This window comes from Apiospora phragmitis, assembly GCF_038363925.1.
Source record: "Apiospora phragmitis strain CBS 135458 chromosome Unknown utg000008l:1.0-3514335.0:1.0-3519231.0, whole genome shotgun sequence".
Taxonomy (NCBI): Eukaryota; Fungi; Ascomycota; class Sordariomycetes; order Amphisphaeriales; family Apiosporaceae; genus Apiospora; species Apiospora phragmitis.
Genome location: NW_027117407.1, coordinates 2,432,149 through 2,460,021, shown reverse-complemented (window position 1 = coordinate 2,460,021; position 27,873 = coordinate 2,432,149). Strand labels below are relative to the sequence as shown.

At 52.4% G+C, this 27,873-nt stretch overlaps 3 protein-coding genes across 3 annotated transcripts; 1 reads left to right on the top strand and 2 right to left on the bottom strand.

The window, feature by feature from the left end:
- Positions 1 to 1,757: 1,757 nt before the first annotated feature.
- PG994_009168 (uncharacterized protein) lies at positions 1,758 to 5,988 on the top strand (the record flags this gene model as incomplete). The annotated part of the gene is made up of 3 exons (XM_066860577.1): positions 1,758 to 1,902; positions 2,040 to 5,898; positions 5,949 to 5,988. The coding sequence occupies 3 exons, from the start codon at positions 1,758 to 1,760 to the stop codon at positions 5,986 to 5,988; spliced, it is 4,044 nt and encodes a 1,347-aa protein (XP_066714166.1).
- Positions 5,989 to 12,764: 6,776 nt separating this feature from the next.
- On the bottom strand, positions 12,765 to 15,026 carry PG994_009167 (uncharacterized protein; the record flags this gene model as incomplete). Its single annotated transcript, XM_066860576.1, has 4 exons — positions 12,765 to 13,357; positions 13,409 to 14,130; positions 14,187 to 14,324; positions 14,377 to 15,026. 4 exons carry the CDS (start codon positions 15,024 to 15,026, stop codon positions 12,765 to 12,767), a joined length of 2,103 nt encoding a protein of 700 aa, XP_066714165.1.
- Positions 15,027 to 26,078: 11,052 nt separating this feature from the next.
- On the bottom strand, positions 26,079 to 27,152 carry PG994_009166 (3-hydroxyacyl-CoA dehydrogenase; the record flags this gene model as incomplete). Its single annotated transcript, XM_066860575.1, has 3 exons — positions 26,079 to 26,777; positions 26,923 to 26,961; positions 27,027 to 27,152. 3 exons carry the CDS (start codon positions 27,150 to 27,152, stop codon positions 26,079 to 26,081), a joined length of 864 nt encoding a protein of 287 aa, XP_066714164.1.
- Between the last annotated feature and the right edge of the window lie 721 nt (positions 27,153 to 27,873).

Sequence of the window (27,873 nt, the reverse complement as noted above, 5' to 3'; positions counted from 1 at the left end):
GCGCGGACGATCTAATTGGTGAGGCTTGGCCCTCAAGAGGAGCTATGGCTTTTTGCATTGCGCTTACTTGTAGTGAGAAGGAGCTTGGATGATCTCTGTGTTTCGTAATGGCCCAGAAGTGGGCAGCTTGGTAGCAAAAAAGTAAAGGCGACGGGCGTAACTCTAATCGACCATTGGAAGCCCTCCTGCCTCCTACTTAGCGCCTTTACGCCCGTGACTGACGACGATGGTGCGAGTTGAGGCTCAATTGATAAGAGACGCGTCCTATAACGGATGCAACAGTGATTTCTGGTATTGAAACAATGTCATTCATCAGTTGCGTCAGCGGTAGATAACCTACCATCGATCAATGAGGATGCAGAAACAACAAATAGTGTGGTTTGATATCGACGGATCCCATGGCCTCGGGGGCGCTCGCTTCGGTGGGGAGGAGGCACGGTAGTGGGTTTACTTACGAGAGAGGAGTAGAGCTCTACCTCATCTGAGCTGCTTGGACCAAGCACTAGGACCAAGTTGACGACGCTAGACAGTTCGTTTCCAACTCTACGTGGGAAGGGTGCCGCCGCAACCCCACGCAGGGAGGGGGTACAGTTACCACTACATTCGATAGGAAGATGAGAAGCCGCCAAAAAAAGAAAAGCTCTGTTTCGGCTGTCGTGGCCTCCCTCCCCAGCATCCATCCCAGACTCTGGTCCCGAGGCCATTGAGAGAGTCCGAGATAAGAATCTGCCAGGCATGTATGTCTAACAGAATAGATGGACGTGTGCATCGTAGCAGGGAGCTATGTTACCGGTTGACCTGAGTGCTGGATTGCAGGGTCTGCGGCCGGGATAGATCCAGGCTCTGTTGGCTGTCGTCATGTGTGTAAATCCGTCAGCTAAGCTTGGTCGGCACCTGGGCCTGGCCTACCTGCCTACCTCGACGCCTACGTAGCTCGACTGGGGGGGGGGGCGATTCGATAGGTAACCCAAGGATACCTAGTAGTAACAGGAGCTGTCAGCCCCACTTTCTTGGGTCGCCCCCCAAGTAGCAACCAGAATTGGAGGAAAGTGTGAGACGGCTAGACGGAGGAGAGAGAGAGAGGGAGAGAGAGAGAAAGACGGACACAAAGAGAGACCAGGGCCAGAGCCAGAGAAAGCAAGCACCCCAAACCAAAAGCCAGAAAAGTGAGGAGTCCCAGTCCCACAGCACTGGCAGTAGCAACAGCTCTAGTTAGTTACCTAAGGCAGGTGTCTTCTCCGAATGTCATCACATCACCATCAACCTCTTTCCCTCCCCCTTTCCTACCTCACTAACTTTTACTCGTTCGTGACTCTCTCCCATCTTCCTATCCGGAAAGCCCCTCTCAAGTGAACTTGACATTCCTTCTGCAAGCCCTCTCTCTATCTCTCTACTCTCTCTCTATCTATCGATCCATCTCTGCCAACGCACAAACAGCCACTACTACACACACACAAACACACACCAACTTACATCTCAACGTAACAGCTTCATCCTCTCTCTTTGATCCTTTTTTGTTAGTCGCGAGAACGGGCCAGCCCACTCCTCCGAGGCGACCACTCTGGGGTCCATTCATCGACATATCGCACAAAACATAGGCCAGCAGGATAGCTCTACAGCACCGCTTCCTAACTGCATCTTTGCATCAATTCAGTGATTGCACTACTTTAGCTGTCATAAGCTAGCTTCCCGTCGATTGACGTCTCCGGCGCCGCACACTACGTGCAACTGCACTTGCACCTGCTCGCCCGCCCACCATGGAGCAGCAGAACAACCAACAACAACCACAGCAGCCCCCCGCGGGGGGTGTCCCCGGTCCGACCGGCCGTCGCCTACACATCGCTCACCGTCGCAGCCCCTCCGAGTTGACGCCCTTGATGAGCATGTTCTCGAACCCGGGAAGTAAGTTGTCCTTATTTAGAGGTTGCACGGTGCTGACTCCATCGCCGCCGCGCCTCTCCGATACGTCCGAGTCGATGGTCGATGCTTTTCCTATGCATTGTCAACGTTTTAATGCTGATCTCTTTTCTTGCGTATAGTGGAGCAGCTGGCTCTTCAACAACAAATTGAGCTGTTGCAGCAGCAGCAGCAACAGCTTCAAGCTACACAGCAACAATACATGAACATGGGCATGATGCCACCTGGCCAGCTCGGCCCTGGCGGTAACTTCAACCCCCTTCAGCCCATGACCAACATGTCTCCCCAACCAGGATTCCAGTTTCCCAATCAGCTACCGCAGCAGTCCAACCAGCCCATGGGCGCTCCGAGCCAACCCATGGCACACCGTCGCAACCAGTCAGCAATTCCTAGTATGGGTATGGGTCCTCCCCCCGCCCCCTCCGCTGGGGCTTTGGGGGCTCCTTTTGGTCAATTCGAAAACCCGCAGCCCCAGGCCCCGGCCCAAGGTAGGGAGAATACTGCCCCCCGCGGAGGTAGGGGTGGTGGCGGCGCAGGAGGAGGGCATCAGCGAAGACATTCTTTGGCTTTGGCCGATGCCAAAAAGGCGGCGGAGCTTGCCCAACAGAAACGCACCACCAGCGGGTTCCAGTTCCCTGGGCCTGGAGCTCCGGCTGATGCTCCTGCTGCGGACGAGCCCAAGACTACGACCGCAACTGACACGCCCATCGCTCAAGGTTCCACTACCCGTGGTGGCCGTGGAGGCGGGCATGGACGCAGCCAGAGCATGGCCGCTGGTGCCAACGGTCGTGGCGGCGGTGGACGAGGTGGCGCCGAGGGTGGACGTGGCCATGGTCGCTCATCTTCGCGCAACTTTGACGGAAACTGGCGCAACCAGGCGCCGGCTCAGGACCAGCCTGGACAAGGTCAACAGCCTTTCCAGCCCGGACACCGTTCTCGAGGCTCCGTCAACCAGTCCGTCTCGACGATTGGAGCTTTCCAGTACCCTGGCCAGCCCCAGATGATGCAGGTTCCTGGTCAAATGCCAATGATGCAGATGTATCCTGGTCAGCTTAACCCGATGCAACTGAACCAACTTCAGGCGCTACAGGCAGCTCAGATGAACGGTGGACAGCTTGTTGGTCTGCAGGGCAGCCAGCACGCTCCTCAGCTGGGCGGCCAGCAAAACCAACAGCAACAGAGAAAGACTCTCTTTACCCCTTACCTTCCCCAGGCCACGTTGCCGGCTCTCCTTGGAGACGGTCAGCTCGTGTCCGGTATTCTTCGGGTGAACAAGAAGAACCGAAGCGATGCCTACGTCTCAACCTCGGACGGCCTGCTTGATGCCGATATCTTCATCTGTGGTAGCAAGGACCGTAACCGAGCTCTCGAAGGTGACCTTGTAGCTGTTGAGTTGTTAGACGTGGATGAGGTTTGGGGTCAGAAGCGAGAGAAGGAAGAGAAGAAGAAGCGTAAGGATATTACCGATACACGCTCCGGCTCTGTTAGCGGCAATCCGCCTTCTGGAAACACCAACGGGGACGATGCCGGCAACGGCGAAGGAGGTATCCGCCGCCGTGGCAGTTTGCGCCAGCGACCAACCCAGAAGAAGAACGACGATGTCGAAGTCGAAGGTCAAAGCCTACTTCTCGTCGAGGAAGAGGAGATAAATGACGAGAGCAAGCCGCTCTATGCCGGCCACATCGTGGCCGTCATTGAACGTGTCGCCGGCCAAATGTTCTCCGGCACTCTTGGACTTCTTCGACCCAGCGCCCAGGCTACCAAGGAGAAGCAAGAAGCTGAGCGTGCCGCCAGAGATGGAGGCAGGACCCAAGACAGCCGCCAGCAAGACAAGCCGAAGATTGTTTGGTTCAAGCCTACTGACAAGCGTGTACCACTCATCGCCATCCCTACTGAGCAAGCTCCTAGGGACTTTGTCGAGAAGCACCAGGATTATGCCGATCGCATTTTCGTTGCCTGCATCAAGCGTTGGCCTATCACCTCTCTTCATCCCTTTGGTACACTTGTCGAGCAGCTGGGCAGAATGGGCGACCTTAAGGTGGAAACCGATGCTTTGCTGCGAGACAACAACTTCTCGTCGGACGAGTTCTCCGAAGCTGTCTTGCGAAGCGTTGGTCTCCAAGACTGGTCTCTGGCCAAGGAGGATGAGGCTGCCATCAGCGCCCGCCGTGACTTCCGAAGTGAGACTACTTTCACCTTGGATCTTGCTGGCACTGGAGAGCTTGGTGATGCTATCCATGTCAAGACTGAATCGGACGGCAAGATCGAGATTGGCATTCACGTACCAGACATTGCCCACTTCGTCAAGTCCAACTCGCTTGTTGACCGTGAGGCCAAGAAGCGCGGCACTGCAGTACACCTAGTGAACCGAACTTGTGCTCTGTTGCCACCGAAGCTTGCGGCCGAGGTTTGTTCTCTTACTCCGGGACAAGAAAGGCTGACAGTCTCCGTCGTCTTCCGCGTTAACCCTCAAACCGGTGTGGTTGCCGAGGGCGATACGTGGGTGGGTAAGAGTATCATCAAGAGCAGCGCAAAACTGGCCCTCAATGAGATTGATGAGGCTCTGTCTAACCAGTCTACATTCAAGCACGAAGCTGTCCAGGCTAAGGATGTTCAGATCCTCAGTGCTGTTGCCCAGAAATTCCGCGAGAGGCGTTTGGGGTCTGAAGATGAGCCCATTGCTCCTTTGCGATTGCTTCACCAACTGGATGACGAGAACATTCCCATCCAGCACAACGTCTTCGATTCCACTCCTGGCACTGAACTCGTGGAGGAGCTCTTGCACAAGGCGAATGCTTATGTCGCTCAGCGTCTGGCACAAGGCCTGCCCGAAAAGGCAATCCTGCGTCGCCAGAGCACCCCTAGTGCTCGTCGACTCCAGACTTTCGTTGACCGTATGAGAGCTATCGGCTACGACTTTGATACCAGCAGCAGTGGTACTCTTCAGAACAGCCTCTTCAGGATTGATGATGCTGACATCCGCAAGGGCATGGAGACTCTTTTGATCAAGAGCATGCACCATGCCAAATATTTCGTCGCAGGCAAGACGAACAAGCAGATCTGGTCGCATTATGCGCTGAACCTACCCCTGTACACTCATTTCACCAGCCCTACGCGACGCTACGCAGACATGATCGTCCACCGTCAGCTGGATGCCGTTCTTTCTGAAGGCAAGATTGAGTACAACGAGGATATTGAGAACCTGGTCAAGACTATCGAATCTTGTAACACCAAGAAGGAGTCGGCCCAGAACGCTCAGGAGCAGAGCATCCACATCGAGTCCTGTCGGATCATGGACAAGAAGCGCCAGGAAGTCAATGGCGACTTGATCAGCGAGGGTATCGTCATTTGCGTTTATGAGTCTGCCTTTGACGTATTGATCCCCGAATGGGGCTTCGAAAAGCGAGTCCACTGCGACCAGCTTCCGCTCAAGAAAGCCGAGTTCAGGAAGGAGAAGAGGGTATTGGAGCTCTACTGGGAGAAGGGAGTGCCAAGCTCTGCCTACGTCCCCGAGGACGAAAGACCCAAGGCTCATCAGTCCCAGCGTATGTCGAACGCCATCGCTGCTGCTCGCCAAGCCGAAGAGGCAGAACGGGTGAAGAAGGAGCGCGAGGAAGCAGCCCGCAAGCAGACGGAGACGGGTACTATTTCTACAGATGACGTTGATGCCCTCTTCGACGATGACGACGATAATGCATCAGACATTACGGAAGCAATGGCAGGTGCGTCGCTCGCCGAGCGACCTACCCAGAGCGTCCCGGGTTCGCCCACCCGGTCAACATCCAGCGCTGGTATTCTGCACCGCACTCGATCAGACTCCAAGGTGCCCATGGCCGAGGCTGTGGAAACTCGTCTGACCAACAAAGAGAAGTATTTCAAGCTGTTCAAGTTGAGGGAGGAAGGCGGCGATTACATCCAAGACGTCACCGAGATGACAAGGGTGCCCGTTATTCTGAAGACCGATCTGTCCAAGAGCCCGCCGTATGTACTACCCGAACAAGGAACACTGAACCAAGCTAACACGATTATAGTTGCCTTACCATCCGCTCTCTCAACCCATATGCGCTATAAATTTTATGATGTATGAGGCTAGTTGTCGTTAATCGTAAGGATGCGGAGATGGCTATTCTCGGAGAAGCAGGAATTGTTGGCGATGCTCATAATGTGAGGGGCGAGGCAGGGGAAAAAAGTAGGGTAGACTGTCTACTGGGCCACGGTGATGTCGTGTGCCGGAAGCTCACCCAATGGTATATCTCTTAGTATTGTTGACAAAATGTCGTGGCTGTGTAGCGGGCAGGTGGAATTCCGGCCGTAGGTAGCAGTCGGCTGCCACAGTCGAAAAGAATATACGGGAGTTGAGTATACTTCCTCATAAGTTCTAACTGACATGGCCAACGTCTATATATTCACATCCGGCAACTTGATATGTGACATGTTGATGACACCCGTTTTGCCCAACACGAGTCCAGTGTTGGCTAATATTGCTTATGTATAGCGAAGCCCTTGCTGGGCATTACACCATGACGGGTTGTGGCTAGAAACTGCACCATTGGAGGAACAGGTTTAGAGAATCAAACTAAGTATACTTGCCCACCGCTGTCTTCTATGAGTATTTGTCGTGGCGTGTATAGGTAGGCTCCCCATTCTCGAGTCAAACACTCCCCTCAGTTCTCAGACCAGACTGGCATCAGGCGAGAAAGGGGGCCCCCGCAAGGCCTTGAGTGAGTGCATGCAGGCTACCGGTGCACGTCTCTTCCCCCATTGGCCCGTATACCCCCCAAAGGCTGTCTTCCAGCACAGAAAGAGACAATGGACGGGTCCGTGATAGTAGCATGTTCTAGGTATGGCATAAACCGGTTGGCGCCACGCCCCCCTTTCTAGCACGCACAAAAGAGGGATCCGTTGAGGTGGTGGAATGGAGGCTCGAGAAGTGGCACGCGTGATCGATTGCGGAGGGGTATCAAATGTCTGGAAGAGACTAGAGGCCGGGACAACGGTCGGGACGGGGCGGTTCGAGATAGTCAGGGTTGTCGTAACCACTTATCTTTCTGCGTCGGTGGTCGTCTCAAGTCGTTCGTTCTGCACTTCAGGGGTTCGTCAAAGGGACTTACTTGGTTAACATATATCAGAAAAGGGGCCAAAGTTGGGGGCATAGTGCCCAATTTACCGCACTTGCCCCTCCCTCTCTCCGTCGTTTCGCGTTCCAGCAAGATGAAACATAGCAAAGAAAATAGTAGTGCCATCGGATAGAGAACGAAAGGGAATAAATATACTACAGTAGAAAGCAGTCAATCGACGAGAAGAGGGTGCAGAGAAAGCAACGCTGCGTCAACATCGAATCAAGGGGGATGATCAGTCGGGCTTGAAACTCCCGGTATTTTCGAGCACACCGATTGATGCGTGGTAATCGAGGAGAAGAATTCCATAATGCGTCGTCGAGGAAGCGGCAGAGAACTGACACTATCGTTGTGTGATGCTGAAGGGGGCGCTGGCCTAGAGGGTTGAGCCTACGGCCTGGCAGGTTCTTCTCAGCCGTCCGAGGACTCATCTATCAGGAAGGTCGTTCCCAGAGTGGACTTTTGTAGTGGCCTGTATTTCGTGATCCGTTGCCTAAACCAGGAAGAAGAAGAAAAACGAAAGGAACGATGAAGCAAGGGGGTCGAATAAGGGCAGTAGCTAGACGGAGAACCGATATTCTCTCTATGTAAAAGTTGTCACTCCAGTCATCCTCATCGGTTGCTACAAGGCTTTTACATATGCTGCACTTTTTTCTTGCTCCACCCAAGAAGCAGGCAGTCCGATATACAGCTCAATTTCGGTTGATTAAGGGGCTCGCCATCTCTCGACGAATATATTACAGTATTTAATCAATGTGTGTATCATAGATAAACCGCCGACAGGCCTATACAGGACGAGATCGATGCTCTACCAATCGCTTGTACCTGAAGCCAAATGAGCCCAGGCGCAGCTGAGCTTTGATGATGTAGGAGGGGAAGTTGCGTTCCGACGTCTTTACTGCTGCTGTCTTCGTCCCAGGTGCCCGTCGATGCTGACATCGTCAACGGCTGCCTGACAGACCTATGCTGTGGCACGAACTGCACTCCAACCTCCCCCCTGACAGGAACTACATGTGCACCCGTCTCGTCTGTTACGATCGTCGTACCGTTTCCGTCCCGTTTTCATTGCGTCCACTGCAATATACCGAGGACCTACGTGCGCGCAGGATCATCCAACTGCCGCGCTCTAGCTCGCGATTCTAGCGTGCCATGGAGTATAAGCCGGTGCAAAGGACCGAGAAAGAAAAAGGGGGCAGGGTCGTGACCACCGTGAAAGAAGCCGAACAGTGCTCCCCAGGCTGTACCCACGACCTACCTAGCCTGGTCTCCCTCGCAGGAGTCTAGTCCGTGAGGCTCCAGGTACACATACATACGGTGCTACTATTTGATAGGAGGGAGGTTTCCCCCGCCTCGTCATGCGTTGCCAGCCCGCGGTTTATCAAGATCCATGTCATCAGGACGAAAGGAAGCAAACTCACTGCAGCTGTCTCGTCAAGTGTGTGGTAGTAAGCGACGGACGGCATGCATGGCCTTCACTCGTGTCTTTCACAACCATCTCTTGCTCCAATTACGCGTCTTGGGATCTGGCAAGCCCTTGATCACGGCACAACAAGAGAGACACCATCTGCCAGCTAGCTATCACCGGCCTGTCGTGTGCACACGAGGACGCATGGAGAAAGCCGCAATTCCCTTCTTGGCCGTTCCTCAGGGAGCCTGGACACCTTGACTCCCTACGGCACGATGACGAGAGCAGGAGACAGGGTCAGGTCAGGTTATACAGGCTATATGACTGGCCGTCTGCAGCGGAGGCAGTGACTAAATGCCCGAATGCAACATCCCAGGTTCGGTTCCTGAGGATCAGCATTGCATCAAACTCGGTCGTTTTTGTACACCTCGATGCGATTACCAAGTATCCCAACCAAGGGCCTGTGGGAGCAGTGATTCAGGTCTCTACCCATTCAAGGCTTGGACAGAGCTCTATGATCTCGCCGTAGACTATTGACTTATGAGGAGCTCAGTGGGTCTTCGGAAAACTCTGCGCTGCGTACGATGCTGGCCAGACTGGCAGGCCATGCTCCGAAGCAGATGCAGTTTAGGCAAAAGGGGATAGATGTATACCCAGCACGGGCAGGCATAAGCTCAGGTAAGCGCCTTAGCAGTTCCCAGAGGGACGGGTTTAATCAGATGCCTACGGCCCATGGAAGATATAGATATGAAAACCTACTGGGAATTTCAGGCCGTTTAAGATTCGTGCTTGTGCATTCTGTGAGTCCTGGCCAGACTCGCGATATCTCGCCAGGGTTGGGTGCTGCGCAGGACTCTGATCCAGAAACGGTCACAGCCTGGGCCAAGATGTGCTTACTCGGGCACAGATGGTGAAGCATCGCGTGATGGAAGAGAGAAAACGGGCAGGATTGCTGGCTGTGTCAGACGAGATGAAAGGTAGCGATGCAACAGGGATCCAAGCGAGCATTTTGGGAGGAGACCAAATGGCCCGACTCGGTCGCTGTCGATCAACTCTTGTGACATGACATAATGATCATAACCACATACCCTTACTTGTACCTCGTCATACCGAGTCGTGCCTTGGATTCCCGAAACTTGACAATCGCATCGGGAAGCCGGAGTAGATGTTTGTCGTTGCAAAAGAAAGCAGGGTCGGTCGGATCTAGCTTCCTTGCTGGCGTAGCAATTGCAACGTCGGGTGACATCAGGCGCCGTTTTGGAGTTCGGAGGTCGAAGAGTCCAAGAGGCCAAGACTGCCAAGGTCGCAACAGCGGTCAGTCAGTCACGGGAATCTGTTCTCCCTTCGGTGGGAAGGGACTCTGTTGGGTGGTAAGGTAGGATTTGGCATTGGGATCTACATCTACGATTTGTTTTTGGTGGTTGGCATGTGCATTTGTCCCTGGCCCTTTGGTCCCTTTCGTCCCTTTGGCACTTCCAGGGCACCTGCCTGTCAGTGGGGGCCAACGGGGGCGGGTAGGTAATTGAAGTACCTGCCTGCTCTGATTAAGTACCTACCCTAAATACTTACCAGATAGGTCATCCGAGGCCGACGCGGAGATACATTGATCAAGTCAGCAATGGAATGGTTCGATGACAGACAGTGTGTCGTGTCAGAGAGAGAGAGAGAGAGAGAGAGAGAAAAAAAAAAGAAATAGAGGACCGGAGCCGAGGGCAGCTCCGATGGCCAGCTGCATGTCATCATCACGAACCATCACACACACCTCTGTTCGGCTTGATAGGTGGTACTGGGCAGCTATCATCGTCAGTCTCAACCTTGTCCGTATGTACCTACCCTTTCCCCGGATGCTTGCTGAGATCAATGCAGAGTAATCCTAAAGTGTGCGTGCCCTGTATGTATGTATGTATGTATGTGGCTGGGCTCCGACAAGGCATATATATATCATATCATATCTCCATTGATCAGTCATCCCTCCCGCCTTACACTTCCTTACCCTTGGCCCTTGTACCCAGTGTACCCCAGACGGTGTCACAACCCCGGCTCAAAAGGGATGGCTTGATGGGACAGCTTCCGAACATGCATCTAACCTAATTCGGCACTTAGCTGTGTATGCCGCTTGTGGCTGGAACCTCGCCTCCTCTGGCATCATCTTATCAAGGTCATCTGGAGTACCAGGGGCAGGCAGGCAGGCGAGACCTATATGCCGAAGCGCACTTGCTTGCCAATCAGCCTGCTACTACCAACGGGACCTGGACTTCCTTCCCTTACACCTTGACTGAACTCGTAAGCAAGCAACAAGAAAGCAGGCAAGCAGGCGGGGCTTGCACACAACACGATTGCCATAGTGTGGTAAGGCCTCTGGATCTCAATATGGATGAGAAGAGGGTGGCCATCTCATCAAGCCTGCACGTGGGTGAGGAGAGCTATTCTCTCCGCGTCTCTCTATCATATTTCACCCGTCTGTGCGGATAGTTATGCTGCGGTTTGTATTTCTTCGTATACCGGAGATTGGGCTCGTTAGAGCGAGACATGATCCAAGGACTTCTAATCCGTATAATCCCTTGATCTCCAAATACACGGCACCGGCAGGGGGCATGGGTTGTTGTATTGCTCACTCTGCGACAAACGTACTTAGCAGCAGCAGCAGCAGAAGCAGCAGCCTTGTGCTAATATTTGGGTGGGCATGTAAGAGGACCATTCCGACCAGGCCTCGTAGCTTTAGGCGTGCAACAACACGACGGCATCGATGCTGTGCTTGTGTTGCACGAGAGGAATTCAAGCTTGATCCTGAACCGCCCTCTTTGGGTTGAACCCCCATCATGCATATAGGACTCTCTGATGGGTGTTACCCGACCTGCACTTGTCATCTTTCTTTCGCCGTGCTGTTGTGCCTAAGCGCACACCCCCCTCCCTGCTTACCCCAGGATCGTGGCCCATGGTCGAGACCGAGGCCAAGGGCTACTAACTCAATCACTTGCCCATGCCTGGACCCGTTACCGTTGAGAGAGAGAGAGAGCATGACTTGTGTGTTGCGTTTGGGCTGTGGCAGCCGGGAGATCCGCTCGTATTTGTTTTCTCCATTTATTGTTGAGATGAATGTTACCGCCACAGTGACATGTTGCTTGCATGCTACGGGTTCGTTGGGAAGGGTGAGGGGGGCACACATTACGATTTCCCACTAGATTACTTCCTACCTATCATTGCCTGTTCTTCCTATGGTTGGATAGTACCGGATCTTCACTGCACCCAGGAAGCATCTCTCGGCGTCGAACCACATGGTGGGTGAGTCATCATCGTGCGTGCGTGCGTGACACGAGCGAGCGCTTGGCTTAGACTCGCTTGTAGTCCCAGTAACCTCCCAGGCCTGTCTGAGACTGCTGAAACAATATCGGAATGTCTATGGTCAGCACCGCTGAGGGAAGGAAGGAAGTGCCAGAGTGTATCCAGCTCTAATCTCGGTTCCTCTTCTGGGTGGCGAGGTTTTGGGTCCAGCCTCCAGGAGAAGTCATCTTGGTGTGTGAGCAGTAGATAGGGGCGTGGGAAGGAATCGATGCTTAAACGAAGACACCTACCATAGCTTAGTACTATCCGAACAATGTCAGCACAGTGGAAACCACGTCCAGAAAGGGTCCCTGGAGTCGTAGATGTGATGCATATATATAGTTAGAAATATAGATTTATATATACTAATTCCTGGATTCGCAAATCTCATTTCGCGAGAACCGCTCATCCCACACCGCATCAACGCAAGCCCATCATCAAGCGGCTGCGGTTTCCGTGGTCTGTCAGAGCCTTTATTTATATACACCCGTCTAAATGTCAGGTAGGCAAAAGGTTTTCTAGCCCCGTCCTCGGTGGCACCTGGCCTCGCTAGCCAGAGCTCTCCTTCCTTATCCCCGTCATGTCCATCCGTACATACATAGCCGTACCCAATGATAATTCCCAATAGCGTAGTTTCCCCCTCCTTTTGTTGCCCATATAACCAAAATAAACATTCGTAAACATATCGCTTCGTGATCCACCAGCTCAAGATTCTCGAGAATTTGAGACGTCCACATTGGTTTCCACCCCGTATTCGTGTCTGTGCAAGCACCCATGGATGCAAGATAGATAGATAAACAAGACTGTTCTGAACAAAGGGGATATGAGGCGCACAGAAAGATGTAATAACACAAGAATTCGAAGAGACCAAAACACGCAGTGAAAAGGGGTATTTTGCGTATAGAGGGAAGTAAGGAAAAGTGAGAAGTGGTCTAAAGCTGTGGCGCCTTGTAGTTGTTCGTGGCAGGATTGTATACCGACTTTGTGGAGCCGACGTAGTAGAATCAGGTCGAATGACCATACGGTTGCGGGCCGTGACCAGCGTGCCCGCCCTGAGAGATACTCAGACTCCGCTTCCGCTTCAATGTCGAGGAAGAGCTGCCATAGCTATCCTGGGAGTAGTCGTCGTTTCGATCGTTCGAGGTACGTCCCTGTCCAGCAGCCAGAGAACCACCTCCAAAAGAGTCTCTCATCGGCGTCCGGGACGTCGGGCTGGTCATGCTCCCGTGCAGGGCTTGCGAAAAGTCATGCGGCGGTGCGATGGGAGCACTGATCTGCGGCATCGAGTAGTCGTGGACGGGCCTTGATCCTGGTGTTCGCGGGAGGGAGAAGTCGATGGGCGCCGACAGCGGAGCCGAGGGGAAGCTCGTCGTATAAGAAGAAGCGTTGCCGTATGGGGCTGTTGTCGCAGATCGTGGTGTCATGGACGTGGGCTGTAGTCCGGTGACGGAGCGATATTGAGTGCGTAAGTCAAGTCCTAGTGGAAGAGTAGCCGAGGCAGCCCTGAGACGTGAGCGGCTTTGAGGGGGAGGCTGGAGTGTCGAGCTGTGGAGACTTGAATAGCCCATGTGACTAGTGGGAGACTGGACAGTGTTGCCTATAGACACTTATTAGTAAGCCTGTTTTGAATATACCGTCGTCACCGTACCCGTAGTCTGCTTACTGGAATAGGAACTGGAGTCGTAACCCATGGGGCTGCCGGCGCCGCCACTCATCTGATCAGGCTGATAAACAGACTGGTGACGATTACCAGCCACAGGGCTACTACTACCAGGTTGGTAGTTATTGAAGTCAATGGCATCGCCTTTCCAAGACATGCTCGACCTCAAGGGTGATTGCAGATTCTCGGATCTAGATCTTGACATGGTCTCCCGCAACTGCAAAGGTTGCAGTGGTCTGATCGGCTGTCTCGAAGAAGATGGCATCGGCATCCCAGTGTCGAGACTGTTTTGTCGCGCAAAGGGGTTGGATGTCCGAGGACCACTGCTTAAGGGGCTAGCCAGGTGGCTCGAATAGTAACCGCCCCGATCGGTAGATGGCGGCGATAAAGGAGAAAGAATATCCGGATGACCCATTGGCCCGGAAGATGCGAATCCCAAGCTCCCAAAGCCTGGGCTGAGGCCAGTCGGGGACATGTGCTCTTCCGCGTCGCTTCGCCTTATCGTGTCAAGCATCAGGGGCCGCATCATGTGGTCTGCGTACGATGCCGGGTTGCCAAAATCCACAGGTGGGGTCATCGGCGTTCCGAGGGTGTGAACCGCACCATACGGCGAGTGGAGGGCCTGGACATTGTCGAAGTCGTCTGGGACGGCCCGCATCTTGATCATTCGATCGCGGTCATCGGCTGTGAGACGCTTGATTTTGGCCCGCCTATACCACTTGTTAGTAAGATATACTCTTAGGCTGGTAGCCGATAGAACTCTTACCGATTCTGGAACCAGACTTGGACCTGCCGGGGGCTTAACCCCGGGATTTCTCTGGATAGCCGTTCGCGGTGTGCTGCATCAGGATGAGGTTGCTTCGCGAATTCGCTCATGAGGAACCGTGTTTGTTGATGTGTAAGCCTAGTGATGTTAGAAAGGAACCAGGGGCGAATGAGCATTGTAGGTGAATTACCTGAACCGTTTCATCTTCCGTCGAGCCGCTGTGCGCTCAGCAGCAGTCTGTGGTGGCGCGTTGGGGTCTCCTTCCCCCTCAATCATCTCATCGTCATCTAGGACATCGTCGTCCTCTTCCTTTCCCAGACTAAGGACATCGTTCTCGCCTGTTCCCTCTGCAGCACCGTGTCCCTGGGCTGCGGAGGGACTCGCAGGGGCAGAGTCGTGTGTTAGCCTAGACGCCTCCGTGCTTTCGTCGCGTGCTGATTCTGCCTTCACCCTGTAGGTAGGGGCAATGCGTGGGTCAGGCGATTCTTGAGTGGGCGATTCAACCTTGGGTGCTCTAAGCCCTAGTGGATCTAGAGATCTACCATGGCCATGTGGAGATCCAGGCGTTCCTTGGCCTGGTTGCGTGGAGAGGGCAGTCTGGGAGCTCGCTGGACGCTGCTGTTGCGCAGCAGTCTCATTGCTGTTGGAACCGGAGCCTTGCTCAAAAGGCTGCGCAAAAAGGTTCGATTCCCCGGGGGGAGGGAACGAGTAGTGTCCCTGCCACTCCGGCTGTGTGGTCAAGGAACTGTCAAAATTCGACATGCGTGGGCTGGTGTACAAGGCCCCGTATTTGCTAGACCAGTGGCTTTGCTCCGTGTCAATTTGTCTGGTGACAAGCATTGGGAAGGTCTTGAAGGGAATGGCGTATTATCTGGCAGATGCAAGGAGCGAAAGGCCAGCGACTCGACTCAAGGCAGCTGTTGAGTGGAAGCTGTGCCGTGTTGTAGCGAACGGGATGTCGTATCAAGGCTGTGATGGTAGAGCCCACGTTGGAATAACGTAGATGATAAACGAGCGGCGAGCAAAGGTTGAGAGAACCTTTGGAGAATCTGAACACTTAGGACCAAGCAGTTGTCACCGTCTTTTTCTTCCCAATAGTCGAGAGTTCGAGAGGCACGTTTATTGCCGTTAGATCGATGGGGTCGATTCCTTTCTGCAATCCAACTTCGGGTCAACCGTCTTATCTTGCCAGAGCGAGGAGTTCCAGTTTTGATCGCCACGAAGAATAAGGCCAGGTGATTTCGGGGTGTCCTGTCGAAATGGTAGCCAGAGAATGTATGAGAGTCGAGCGAGGTTCAAGGCTGGGCTTGATAGGGTCGTCAATGATGATTCGACGTGTGCTTAACTAGACACTTGTCACTGCATCGTCCTTGGAGAAGAGCTGAGTATAGATTGTCGTGGGATGCGAGCTTGGGGAGAGCTTCCTTGAATGGGAATAGGGTCTCTATAAATCAAAGAGGGTCGTATGACAGCCCAGTGGGGTCGACCGCCTCAGGTTCCCAAGTACTGATGGGTCCAGTCATGTACTGTTGTTTGGATGTTATCCGTACTTGCAGCAAGGCAGTCCTTCAGGTAGATCCCTGCTCATACGGGTGACAAGAGGTGGAATTAATACCGGACAGAACCGCGAATCCTGGACGGAGAAACGCTCTGGCTGGACCCGAAAGGGACGACAAGGACCGCACGGGCAGCCCGCTGGATACTTGTACTCGTAGTAGCGATCAGAGATCGATGGTGAGGATGTGGATGTGGATGCGGGCAACCTTGCACGGTACCTGACTGGTTACGGTAGGGATATTGGAAGGGATTCTATGCACGTTTTAAGCTTCGTCAAATGAACCAAAAGCCGTGCCTTAACTGGCAACATCCGGCAATGGGTATATGCTTCTGCGCGGTAACTACTGAGCCACACCCGTTTCTGTCGTGGACGACAGCAGAAGCGGCACTGTCTATAACCAGCGGACCTTGACCATTGGTATCTCGGCTGAATGGCTAATGCCGTGCCATGGTAGGGTAGTCTCCCAGACCAGGGAGGGAAAGCTTCATACCAGGGCGGCCCCCCCCCAGCTCTTGGACTGCAGCGTACTTCTGCTGTGAGATTCGACTGGACTGACCCATGTGCGCAGGGTGAGGCTTCTCCAGGCAACCGGACTACTACTGCTGCCATGTTTCATTTGCTCTGGCAATGCCTTCTAGAAACCGCTATACAGAGTCGCCTGTTTCTAAGGCCCGCAAGTCGACCTTGCTAGATCTAGGAAGTACGGTGGAGCTGGTGGTGGACCAGGTCCGGCGATTCCAGCAGCAGTCTTTGAGCGGACGGCTTGCGCGAGAGCCGCGTTTAGTGCTAGGTAGAAGGAGGCAGTACATGGTAGAAATGGTAAGTACTTCGGCTGGTATAATTCTTGACGTCCCCATTGGTCCTTCATAAGACTTGGGCGCCGTGGATTCAGCGGATGAACGCATGAAACCGTTGTGAAGGGTCGTAAGCTCGCAGCCCAATAGGAAAGCCATATTATACAGGGTGGGTGTGGCCGCTTCATTCTGCGGGGAGGGCGCTTTCGATCAAGATACATAGCGACCACCACAGCGTCTCGTATGTAGGCAGATGTGCATAGTCTGTCTGCTTGGAGAGTGATTTGTCTGAAAATGGTAGGCAAGGAAGATGGTTAGTGGTGTGGACTAAGTAATCGACAAGGGATACTGGTCTGATGTCCGACCCCCTTGTCGGTGGAGAAACAAGGAAGCTAAGATCATAGGAAGAGCATCCCTGTGTGCTGGCATCGGTATAAGATATGTACGTACCCTTCCTTGCTTTGTGGACATTTGGCAGGGCCAGCTAGCTAGACGCGTACCTGACCGAAATGTGTCGATGCCGGGAGTGTGAAGACCAGCTGTGTGCTGGCATGGCAATCCACTGCAGGCTAACAATAGTAGTTCACGAACTCTATAGCCTTCGCATGAACCGCGACTGGCCTGTCTTTGCCAAAATAGTAACATGGTGCCGGCTTAGAATTATGCATTAAGAATTTTCGCACGATGTTGACGAATCTCAGGTAGCCAGCAATGGAACCTGGCGTCAATCCTTAGCAACATCTTGATATGGTAAGATGTACATACGTACCCTCCCAGACATCCTAGTCGAGGATTTGAGTAAGGGTTGGGGGTTAAAGCTCAGGATCTGACGGCCTTGTTGCTGGGCCTATCTTCGTTCCGAAATCAACCCCAGCCGTAGAAGAATATAGGTGGTGGAAATCTGCCCCGAACAAGCCGCAGGCTGATATGATGCGTTACATAGTCGCCAGCCTAGGCGGGTACGAAGATACCTCATGCAATGCTGCTAATGTGCGTGCAATCAATGCCGTGTGGATGGAGTTGTGGTGTGTCGTGAGCGGGCCCGACAGGCTAGGGGGGTTTTGGAGCTTCGGTTCAGCTATATTAACGGCGGAGAAACGGTATCTCTCAGCAGCGCTAGAAGCTCACAGGAAGAACTTCGGACAGCTCCATAGCCCTTGGGTGTTTCTCTGGCTGGGCGTCCGGTGGTCATTTGGCGCTCAATGATGGCGAGCCCGAGATGAATGCATGGAGTACCTCGAGTATAGTTGGGAGAACTTCCAGCGTGACTGACAGCCCATGGTTTCATCGTGGCCTTGGCGTCGACCAGGGTTTGTTGCAGGGGTTTACTTTGTGTGAGAGGACGCTGATGATTGATGATGTTATGTTGACTCGCGTCTTCCTTGGGAACCAAAAAGAGAAATAAAAGGAGGTGCGCAGCGGGGATTCCCCTCCATCCGCACACAGGTACGCTTGAGAGAAAATGACGCCAAGGATGGTTGTCAAACGGTCTAAACTTATCATTCGAACATGTTTTCACTCAAGCCGGGTGGAGATGGCATTGTCCCTATTCTTGACAGAAGCAATTTCCTTTCCGCTGGGATGCTCACGGCCTTTTACGAGGCTTGGGCTGGCCCAGGCCAGCAGTTAGTTACTGTAAGTAGGTCTTGCCTTGCAACTTGCTACCGTAGATGGGGCCACGCTGGGCAGCAAAAAGCAATGTTGGTGCATCGCAAGAAGCAAAGAGAAAAAGAAACGAGAGTGCAACGGTTGGCAACGGCTGGACGCCAATGCAACGCGGCCGACAACACAAACACACATGTGCGTACTTGCTGGATTTGCTTCTTCATCGACCGTTGAAGGGAAGCGAGCAAGCGATACCCATCGTCGGTTGGTCCTATGGTCGAGATTCTGCTGCCGTTTGCGTCCACCAATCGTTTTGGGGGGTTGTTGCACCATCTGGAGACGGGTGGCTCGGGGTAGCTGTACCTGCATATCCGTGTGAACATGTCCCCATCGCAGAGTACACTATACCCGAATACACCACCAACCCGTAAGGTGTGGTGTGAATCAAGGATGTCTTGCAGCGCGGGTGGCTGAGGATGACACAATTGCTGCTTTAAACCCAAGACTGTGTACATGCGAGGATTGGCCGGGGGGGTGGGAGAGTGAGAAAAGAGAATTGTTTGGATGTATGTAGTCGGAGTCGGGCAACGGCGTGCATCTTCAGAGGTTTTTCTGGCTGATCCAGATCGGATCGATCGTTGCCCGTTAAACCAGCCTTGGCTGTAGTATAGATGCATACTAACAATGCAAGCAATTGCCTATCCTTCTCAGCGTTTCCATCAGTGCCAGATTCAGGGCCAAAATCTAAACTTTCGCTCGCGTGCGTGGAAAGAAACCGACATGCGTACTCCGGCCCGTCATACATATCGTGCCGTCCACCTTCTTTGTCCGACCTAGCTAGTGATGGGCCTTCCAACGCGCAGTCATCAGGGTGGGAGTGAGAGTGTTAACTACTGCAACTATCCAAAAAGAGCCTGTATTCGTATATAAGATATCTATACGTGTATAGCCGACTTCGATATACGGTTGCTCAGGCACACACCGCACAGCACGTGCGCGTGCGCCGGCTGGAACCTTGAGGTCTGGCATATCCAAGCCGTCGGTGCCTGCCCGATCACTTCCTCGTCGCATCCAGCCCAGTACACAATGCTGAATTCCGTCGAGCTTGTTTCTGCTCCACGGTATGGGGTATAGCTGACGAATGTCGTTCCATATTTCCAGACAGTGAGCGTACAAGCCACACGGAAATAAGTCAACTGCGCCTTTGCGGCCCACGAGATTGTTTCTCTCATATTATATGCTCCCGGTGGCGTTTTCGGCGCGGTCCAACTGGCTGGCTACCTACTTGTTCGAGGTGTCATAAAACAGCTGGTATCCCGGTCCAAGGAGTACCGCGACGACGGTCTAGAAGCCAGTAAGCAGGTAGCCGTAATTATCGGAAAGGGCCTGGGTTTCGGGTATCCCAGCTCTAATGACATGTGTCTGTCGAAATGACATGTCCCAGTGCGTATGCATAACCTCCTCCCGGCGGCGAGGATATTTTTGTACTTTTGCAGGGAAGCTTAAAGGATCCGACTGAAGTTTGCGCCCATCTCATCCCATCTCACCCCATGTTGGATGGCAACACAAGGTACTTGACCGACGGCTCGAAATAAAGGCAATGCTGTGTACCACTGGCTGTGCCACTTCACCATATCCTTGGAGGTCAGACTTCATTCAGCGTGACAGAGCTACCGAACCTTGAACAACAGCGACGGCGCTAACCCACTACCTAAAGGAGCGTGGAAACGAGGCGTGCCTGCCGTGATGGAGGCAAGCCACTCGGGGGCCGGGCTCTCTAACCCCGATGGCACGGATCAGAGTGGATCTCGCCTTGAAAGATGCACGACAACTCCCACGCTCTTTTTTTCTCCCACCTTCCACCTGGTAGGCGGAGCAGCGGCTTCGCTGTCATTACCCACCTCGGCGGATAGTAGGAAGGGAGTTCGCGACACTGGCGGGTGGCCCAGCAAAACCTCAGATCCGGGATGGGAAATTGGCCAAAACCCACAGGCGATCCATGTTGTGATTCCAACAGGTATTTTCCCTTGGGAGGGGGAAGCAAGTTGGCACGCGGTGGCAGGGCCATCCTAGCGGGAAGGGCTTGTTTCACCATTTGGTGTTTTCCAGATTTAGAAACAGGCAAGCAGGAACTGCCTTCCCAATTCGAAAAGACTCGTACGCTGCACCGTATGGATGGAGTCTTGGTGGTTTGTTGGTGGGAGGGCTGAGGCAACGCGACAACCTGCCTTTCCTCAAGAGTACGTGCTTCAATGTTCTCTTTTGTTTATAGCTGTTTTGTTTCTCCGAAGTAAGATAGATAGGATAGCAGCTGGGGATGACTACCACACCCCATCCACCAAATCTGAATCTGAATCAGCAAGCCCAGGCCATTCAAAACTCGCGACTAAAGCATGTTCCTGTGTACCATTCCGCAGCAAGCCCACACGACTCCACCTTGACTGGCACCCCGTTCGTCGAGATCTGATGCCAGGATACGGCCATGATCAGCACACCCCGAGCAGGTAAATGCTACAGTATCAATACGGAGTACGGTGTCTATAATACGTGCATCCTATGATTTCTCCCTGCCCACCTCGAACCCACAATCCCAGGATCTTCGCACCACTATCGGCGCCCGCTTTGATCTCTTTGATGTGATTCGGGATGTCACCATGATAATCAAAATAGAAAGCTTGGGAGCGCGGAGGGGGATCCCATCACATTTGGAATCTGCCCATGTCCAGCCATTCCCTTTCAGTCCAGCCAGCCGTCGGTCGTACCACCATCCACCCATGTGGGCTAAGCCCGCCGGTTCGTGCTGTTGTGCTGGGACATTCGTGAGGCGCTACGCTACAGCCCGATCCGTGGCCGCCGCGTCCTTTGTGCCCCTTGCAACTACCGCGACCATTCCCAAAGCGAAACCACAGTAGCATCAAGATTTCCGAGATAAAGTGTAGTGGGGTATTGTATGACAGTGTACGTCGATTCGACGTCGTCGGGCGTGGTTTTCCTCTTTGCAAGTGACCGTCATCAATATACAGTGCCATCGAGAAGGATGGGCCACATCTCGGTGTTAATTGGAGGATAAACTACGGAGTATGTATAAAGCAATTACTACAAAGTGCTACCAATTGCTGGCCTTGGTTTTTCCCATAGTTTCTTTCTTTCTTTCTACATTTCCTTTCTTCTTCCGCTACTTCTTGCACGTTTATGTTTAGCTGTCGAGCAAAGCGATTCTAAACGATGAGCGTAAAACCCTGATTTATCCATCTATTTGTTGCAAGAACATTGGATGAATTACAGTCGAATTCGTCAGATCTCGGAGCAATTGAAACGAGGAACTTGCGGCTGAAGTCTGAAAGAAGATGAGACGGATTTTGTCATGGAATGGAGACAACTACAGCGGCGGTTACAGCTAATTGCGGCAGTTATAGCTGCGATGTTGCTTTTTCCTTCCCCTTGACCGATGCTGCAGAGCCACCGGTTGGAGAGTATAAAATGAGGGTGGCTCGATTGCACCGCAAGCGCCCCGCAACATCGTAGTGTCCTGGTCTATACACCAGATCACATGGATTGATCTCAATCTCGCATATGCAGGCGAATGGACCAGGCGAGTCTTTTGCTTTGGCGAGTATGTCTCGCCCAGCCATCATCTGGAAATGCGCACCACGCAATTCCTTGGAGGACGATCGTTCCCCATGACAGCATCTTAGCGAGCAGTTGCAACGATGGGTTTGAAACGTGCTCGCAGCATCGCATGACATGGATTTTACCTCTATCTTAGGTAGTCTTGGTGGATGCCGAAGGGGACGGGGTGCCTGGATGGGATAACGCCGGTAAAGAGGTCCGGTGATGGGATCAATGGGCCTCGCTGTAACCCGTGACCCGCTTCGGCGCTCCCGACTGTTTGCTACGTGGTTTTCTCCAAATAGATGGAATCTGTCTAGGGCCTGCGTAGACCGAACCTACCTAATCTAGCGTGCCATTGGCCATTATGCTTCACCGGTGGCCGCTCCGTCGTCGTGAACAACCCCGCTGAGCCGATAGACATTGTTTGTATCACGAGATAGCTATGACAATGAATGATATCTCATTGTATGCTGCCAGCTCTTCTCTAGGTGCCGGGTAGCTAGCTAGCTAGCTATCTTTTACCGACGGCCCAGTGTGGCTGAGTCGGGATCTGTCCACCTGTTTCCCTGCATCAAACATTGGTCTGAACAAGATGGGCTGAGGTTGAGCAAATGGAGCAAACGAGGCCCATCCCCCACCAGATCACCTGCCTGCTGTCCGGGCGAAGCCCGGACGCCCGGATGAGGCCTACAAAGCGCATGCATCATAGGCCTGGCTTACCGGCTGCACTGGTTCCTTCAATTTCGAGGAGCAAGGGGGTCTGTTCGTATAGAGCCCGCCCGGGTTGAAATCGTTTTCATATTGCCCTGGCATGGATCATCCTCGATCCCCTTTCCTCCGCATCTCCCCTAACCAGCCTTGACGCGATTCACATATATTGCAAACCAAACATCCGAGGGGCACCTCACTTTGCACAGCGCGTGCTAGTATGGTGCGAAGCATACTGATAAGAACTTGACAGCCCATCCATCTCCTAGCCGGCGTCTGTTTGAAAAGGGAAGCTTTGGCTTCAAAGTTTGACAGCCCACTGTGTTGATACAGGTAAGACCAGCTTCCGAGTAGTTGGTAGGCGTGACTAGCCTGCAGTCCACCTTGCCCGTGAAACGTGAAACACGTTTACATATCAAAAGAAAGCATAGTCGACTGCTACGCCCGGCCTACGCATCCCACCCAGGCTACAGTGGATATGCTAACCCTCACGAGAACGGACAATGGAGATTCCGTTCATGGAGTTGGCTCGACGCTTCGACGCAGGCAATGGCCTCTGATAAGCATGGCATAATGGGGATCTACGAGGCGCTGGCATTTCCGGCAAAATCCAGCCTCGACACGCGGCAAGCCAGAGAAGCGAAACATGGCTTCCGGCTTGGGGTTGACGACCAATGGTAGCAAAAATCCACGCGTCGGCGTCACGCCGATTTGAAACCTGGATATATGAGCGACAAAAAGATTCCCACGCGGCGCGCCTACTGCCGTGGTGCGGGTTTTGATAACGCGGCTGAATCAGCGAGATGCGCCTGAGCTTGACGATAGGGGATGTAAGCAGTGTCACCAATGCATGTCTCTCTTTCTTTCACCACTTGGTCAAGGCTGATGATGCATGGGAGCCGAGTTGCCAGCCAGCAAGCCCGCAGCCCGTATCAATACGAACATCTGGTGTCTTCTGCTGCGCTACACGTCCTTACATTCCCCCTACCGTCTCATCAGGCTATAGTTATTGTCGTCGCCAAGTCCTGCTCGCTAACTTCATGGTGCATCACTCCCTGGTCCCTGTAAGAGGCGCCCAGACTGCGAGATCTCGTACGCCACGGGCCATCGTATCGCTGATTATCTCGCTGATTATCACGCTGTGGCGAGCTCGATTCCGGCGAATCGTGCATACGGCGGCGGCACTTTCCATACTGCAATAAGCAAAGGGCGTCAAGGACGTCAAGGACGTCAAGGGTACGGCCGCCTCCCTCCCTCCCGAAGCTGATAGCAACATCAACATGCCCTTCGCCTGACTATACATGGCCATTGCCGCAAGTGAGATAGACATCTTGATGGTTGCCCAATATTGAATCGCCCCCTGAGACAGCATTAGTCTTCTATCACAACATACTATGAGTGCGTCATCTCGATCTGGGCCTCCCACACCCACTCTCGTATATGCAATTAAGCAACACACGTTTTTGTAGATACCGATTCTCTGTACTTCCAAGCCTAAGTGGCTACAAGCGAGTATCCCCAACATGCTTCCCTTTCTGCCCGCGACTATGAGATCCGAGTATGGGCTATCCACCGGGTAATAAGATCTTCGAAACATTGCTCCCAGCAGCTCGATCCACATGCTCCCCTCAGTCTGGGATTCCCGCCATCAAATAAAGACCCCTTGCCCTGTAGAGTACGTTTCTTGCTCATCATCCCCACAGGCACGCCTAGGCTGCTCCTCGCATGGGGTTTCCACTATTCCCCCACCCCCCTGTGTTGGATAGAATCTGTTATGACTATATTGACCTACTCCTTTCTGTGGTGCGTCATCGTGGCTGCTGACGGACATGCTCATCTAAGGCACTGAACGTTGCAAAGAACTGTGCCGTGCTCGCTCGCTTCTGATTGTTCAGCGCCGCCGCGTCTCGATCTCTGGGCGGCAAGACATCGACCGAACCCATGTCCTCCAGAACGTCAGTCATCTGTCTCGGCCGCACTTGCCCAGACCAGAGAGCGCCAAGTTTAAGCAACTAACACGAACACACAAAGGAGGTGGTAAATAGCTGACAACCGCCACTCTCCTGGCTGACAGCGTCCTTCTATTGAAGAAGCTGGTTCTTGATTCGTGAGGTCCTGCCGTAGGTTTCAACGAGAACCATTCTACCCCCAGGGACTCAGCCAGATGTGCGTACACCCGCCCCATCTTACCGGGAGCTTTAGTCAATGGAACAGCAGTCCTTCGCTGCTGTGCTATCAAAGCCTCGTATATTGTATGCTGTGATACTCCGGTGTTCTTGGCCTCGAGTAGCAGGAGTCTTTCAGCACATACCCTTGATAACACTTCCTGGCTGCGGTGATGAAACAGCCAAGCCATACACCCGTTTGTTGATCTCCCCTATAATAGGTAGCCGAGTACGCATCATCCTCTCCTTACTAGTTGAGTCCCAAGAGCGAGAGCGGTGGGCGTTGACTCATATTGGTCGAAAAGAGCAGTAGGCACAGGATCTAGGAATGAAAGGGGCAGACATGCGGAAAAAAGCCATGCGGCACGTAAGTCTCCGAATGGGTGGCATCGCTTTTGAGCACGAAGAGTATCCTCACCTGATCCTTGAAGGTGCGGGTGAGTATTCCCGAGTATAGGTGCCGGTGCTGCAAACAGCTCTCAGCTACCCTACCTAGTCCCGACCTAGTAGTGCATGCGGTGGAACTCAGCCGGCCGAAACTTGCAACAGGATTCTTTTCTTATTGAAAGCCGACATATCAGAGGTACCGACTATCAGTGACTGAACGACACATCAAGATGTGAGTCCTCACTGGTCCTCATCGCCGAGAGGTGTCATTGCTGGTAGTACCCTGACGTACATAGGACGTGTCTGCCCAATATACACGTTATTTATAAAGTGACAAAGTAACTCAGCCCTCAATCAGATATATTCTATGTCTTCGTTTCTCGACGCGAACCTAAAGAGAATAGTGTATTGGGCGGCAGAGCCTCATGTTGACAACGAGTGACGACAGAACCTATTTCATTGGTCTTGGTTTAGCTTGGATTCAAACTCTAAACGACGATGACCACCATTGGTGCTACAGCTTATCTCGTCCCTTCGCCCTTTTTGATATAGACGAATGTATAGACCGCTGGTATTCCAGTGAGAATGACTGTTTCTCAGCTGATTGGGGGGGGCGCAAAGTGTTGTTGCTTGTGCCAAACATGTGAATGCGATATAACAGGCTATTGTCTCCCTGCGCCTAAACCGCTCTAGTAACATTTCTGTTCTGATATAATGTATACTATGGTTACCAAGACTTCGGCTTGCTACGCATGTAGTGACGGGTTCGTGGTTCGCGAATCGGGCCTTGTCTTCGTTCCTGCGTGAATAGGAGTAGAGTGAACACAGCGACGTTATTGATATATAGCAGCTCTTGAGACCACGCGTCACATATTTGTGGCATAAATTTCCCCAGGAGATGTGATATGGCCTTCCAGTATGCAAGCCTCGAATTAATTATATTGGCCGGACCATAGAGAAGTTCGGAATATCATAAATTGACAAAACGATAGCGTAGTTGTCTGAAAGGATAGATTTACCTTCAATCGTACATCAGACCAGCCATAACTCGCCTGGGTAATCCTCAGTAATCATAGAAACCCTTGCCCCTCTTCTTTCCCAGCCACCCAGCATCAACCATCTTGCCCAGAAGCACACTCGGCCTGTACTTTGAATCACCCGTCTCCTGGTGCAGAACCTTCATGATGGCTAAGCAGGTGTCAAGGCCGATGAAGTCGGCGAGTTGCAGAGGCCCCATCGGCACGTTGGTGCCGTTCTTCATGATGGCGTCGATAGAGTCCCGGTCACCAACACCAGTCTCGAGGCAGATGACGGCCTCGTTGATATAGGGCATGAGGATACGGTTAGCCAAGAAGCCCGGAGCATCGGCCGACACCGAGGGGATCTTGCCCATAGCCTTGCAGAACTCTACGGCGGTGTTCAAGGTCTCGGCACTCGTCTGTAGGCCGCTAATGATCTCAACACCCTTCTGCACAGGCACGGGGTTCATGAAGTGCGTGGATACGACACGGGAGCTGACCGACGTGTCCTTGGGGTCCTTGGTGGTCGCGGCCGCGATTTTGGTGATGGAGATGGACGAAGTGTTAGTCGCCAAAATGGCATGCTTAGGGCAGATCTCGGCGAGCTGCTTGAAGATGTCGAACTTGAGCTGGGGCATCTCTGGGACTGCCTCAATGACGAAATCGACTTCGGAAAGGTTTTCAATGGATGTAGAAGAAGTCAGCAGCGAGCGAGCCTTGTCCGCTTGCTCCTGTGAGATCCTCTGTTAGACACATCTTTGGCTAGGAGCTTCTCTGTCACCGGAGTTAGTTCTGGCTCTCGAGCCGAGGAACAAGGGGACACCTACCGGCAAAGCCCAATCCCTTATCCAGGGAAGCTTGAGACGTATCTATAAGCGTCACTGGAACCCCGGCCCTCTGAGCAGCTACCAGCGCGATGCCCATGCCCTGTAAGCATTGGTAAGTGTTCTGATATACTTGAGGTTCCCAATCACATGCCGAGGTCAACTCACCATCTGTCCCGCCCCAATAACACCGAGCTTATTGACCTGAGCGGCATACCTGGAGGACTTAGAGCTGAACAGCCTCAATTGGCTCTTGAGCTGCAAGGCACTTTTTCTCATGAGGATATTCGCCATTCTGTATTTCGTTCGCCGGATTATAAGTTGAAGGTTTAGATGGCTGGGTTGGAGTTCACTTCGGATCACATTACAGCACACATGCCTAGCCTGAGCCTCTAAAGCCGGGGAAGTTGCTCGCCCCAGTCCGGCTAGACTCGGTACTTTACCTATAACTTACCTACCTCGAGCTCGGGCTTTCAATTGATCAGTACCTTAGCGCGTCAGGGGGGGTTTTGAAGTCCGTCCTGTGACGGAAACCAAGTGCCAAAACCGTTTTGGCACGAATACGGTCCCTTGGTCGTGTACCTTAATAAAATCCGTACGCTGATCAAGACGGAAATGGCTTGAAATCTATTTTTAAATTATGAGCTCGACTTTTATTTAAATCTATTTTCACTTTTAATATAGTTTTTTAATGCATTTTACTTTAAATTCACGAATTTATAATATAATAAATTTTAAGATAAAATTAAACTTTAATTTTTAAATTTAAAAGTTGAAAAAAGAAAAACCTTATTTATTATTTAAGCCTTTTTTTATTAATATAATTTATAAATAATATAGTTTATTATTAAATAATTTACTTTATTTATATTATAATATTTTTATATAAAATAGTTTAATTAAAACTCTTTTAATTAATTAATTTTATATTCTTTTTAAATATTCGTTATAATAAACGCTGTTTAAGTTTTTAAAAAAACTTAGTAAAATGTTTTTAAGTTTATATTAATAATAC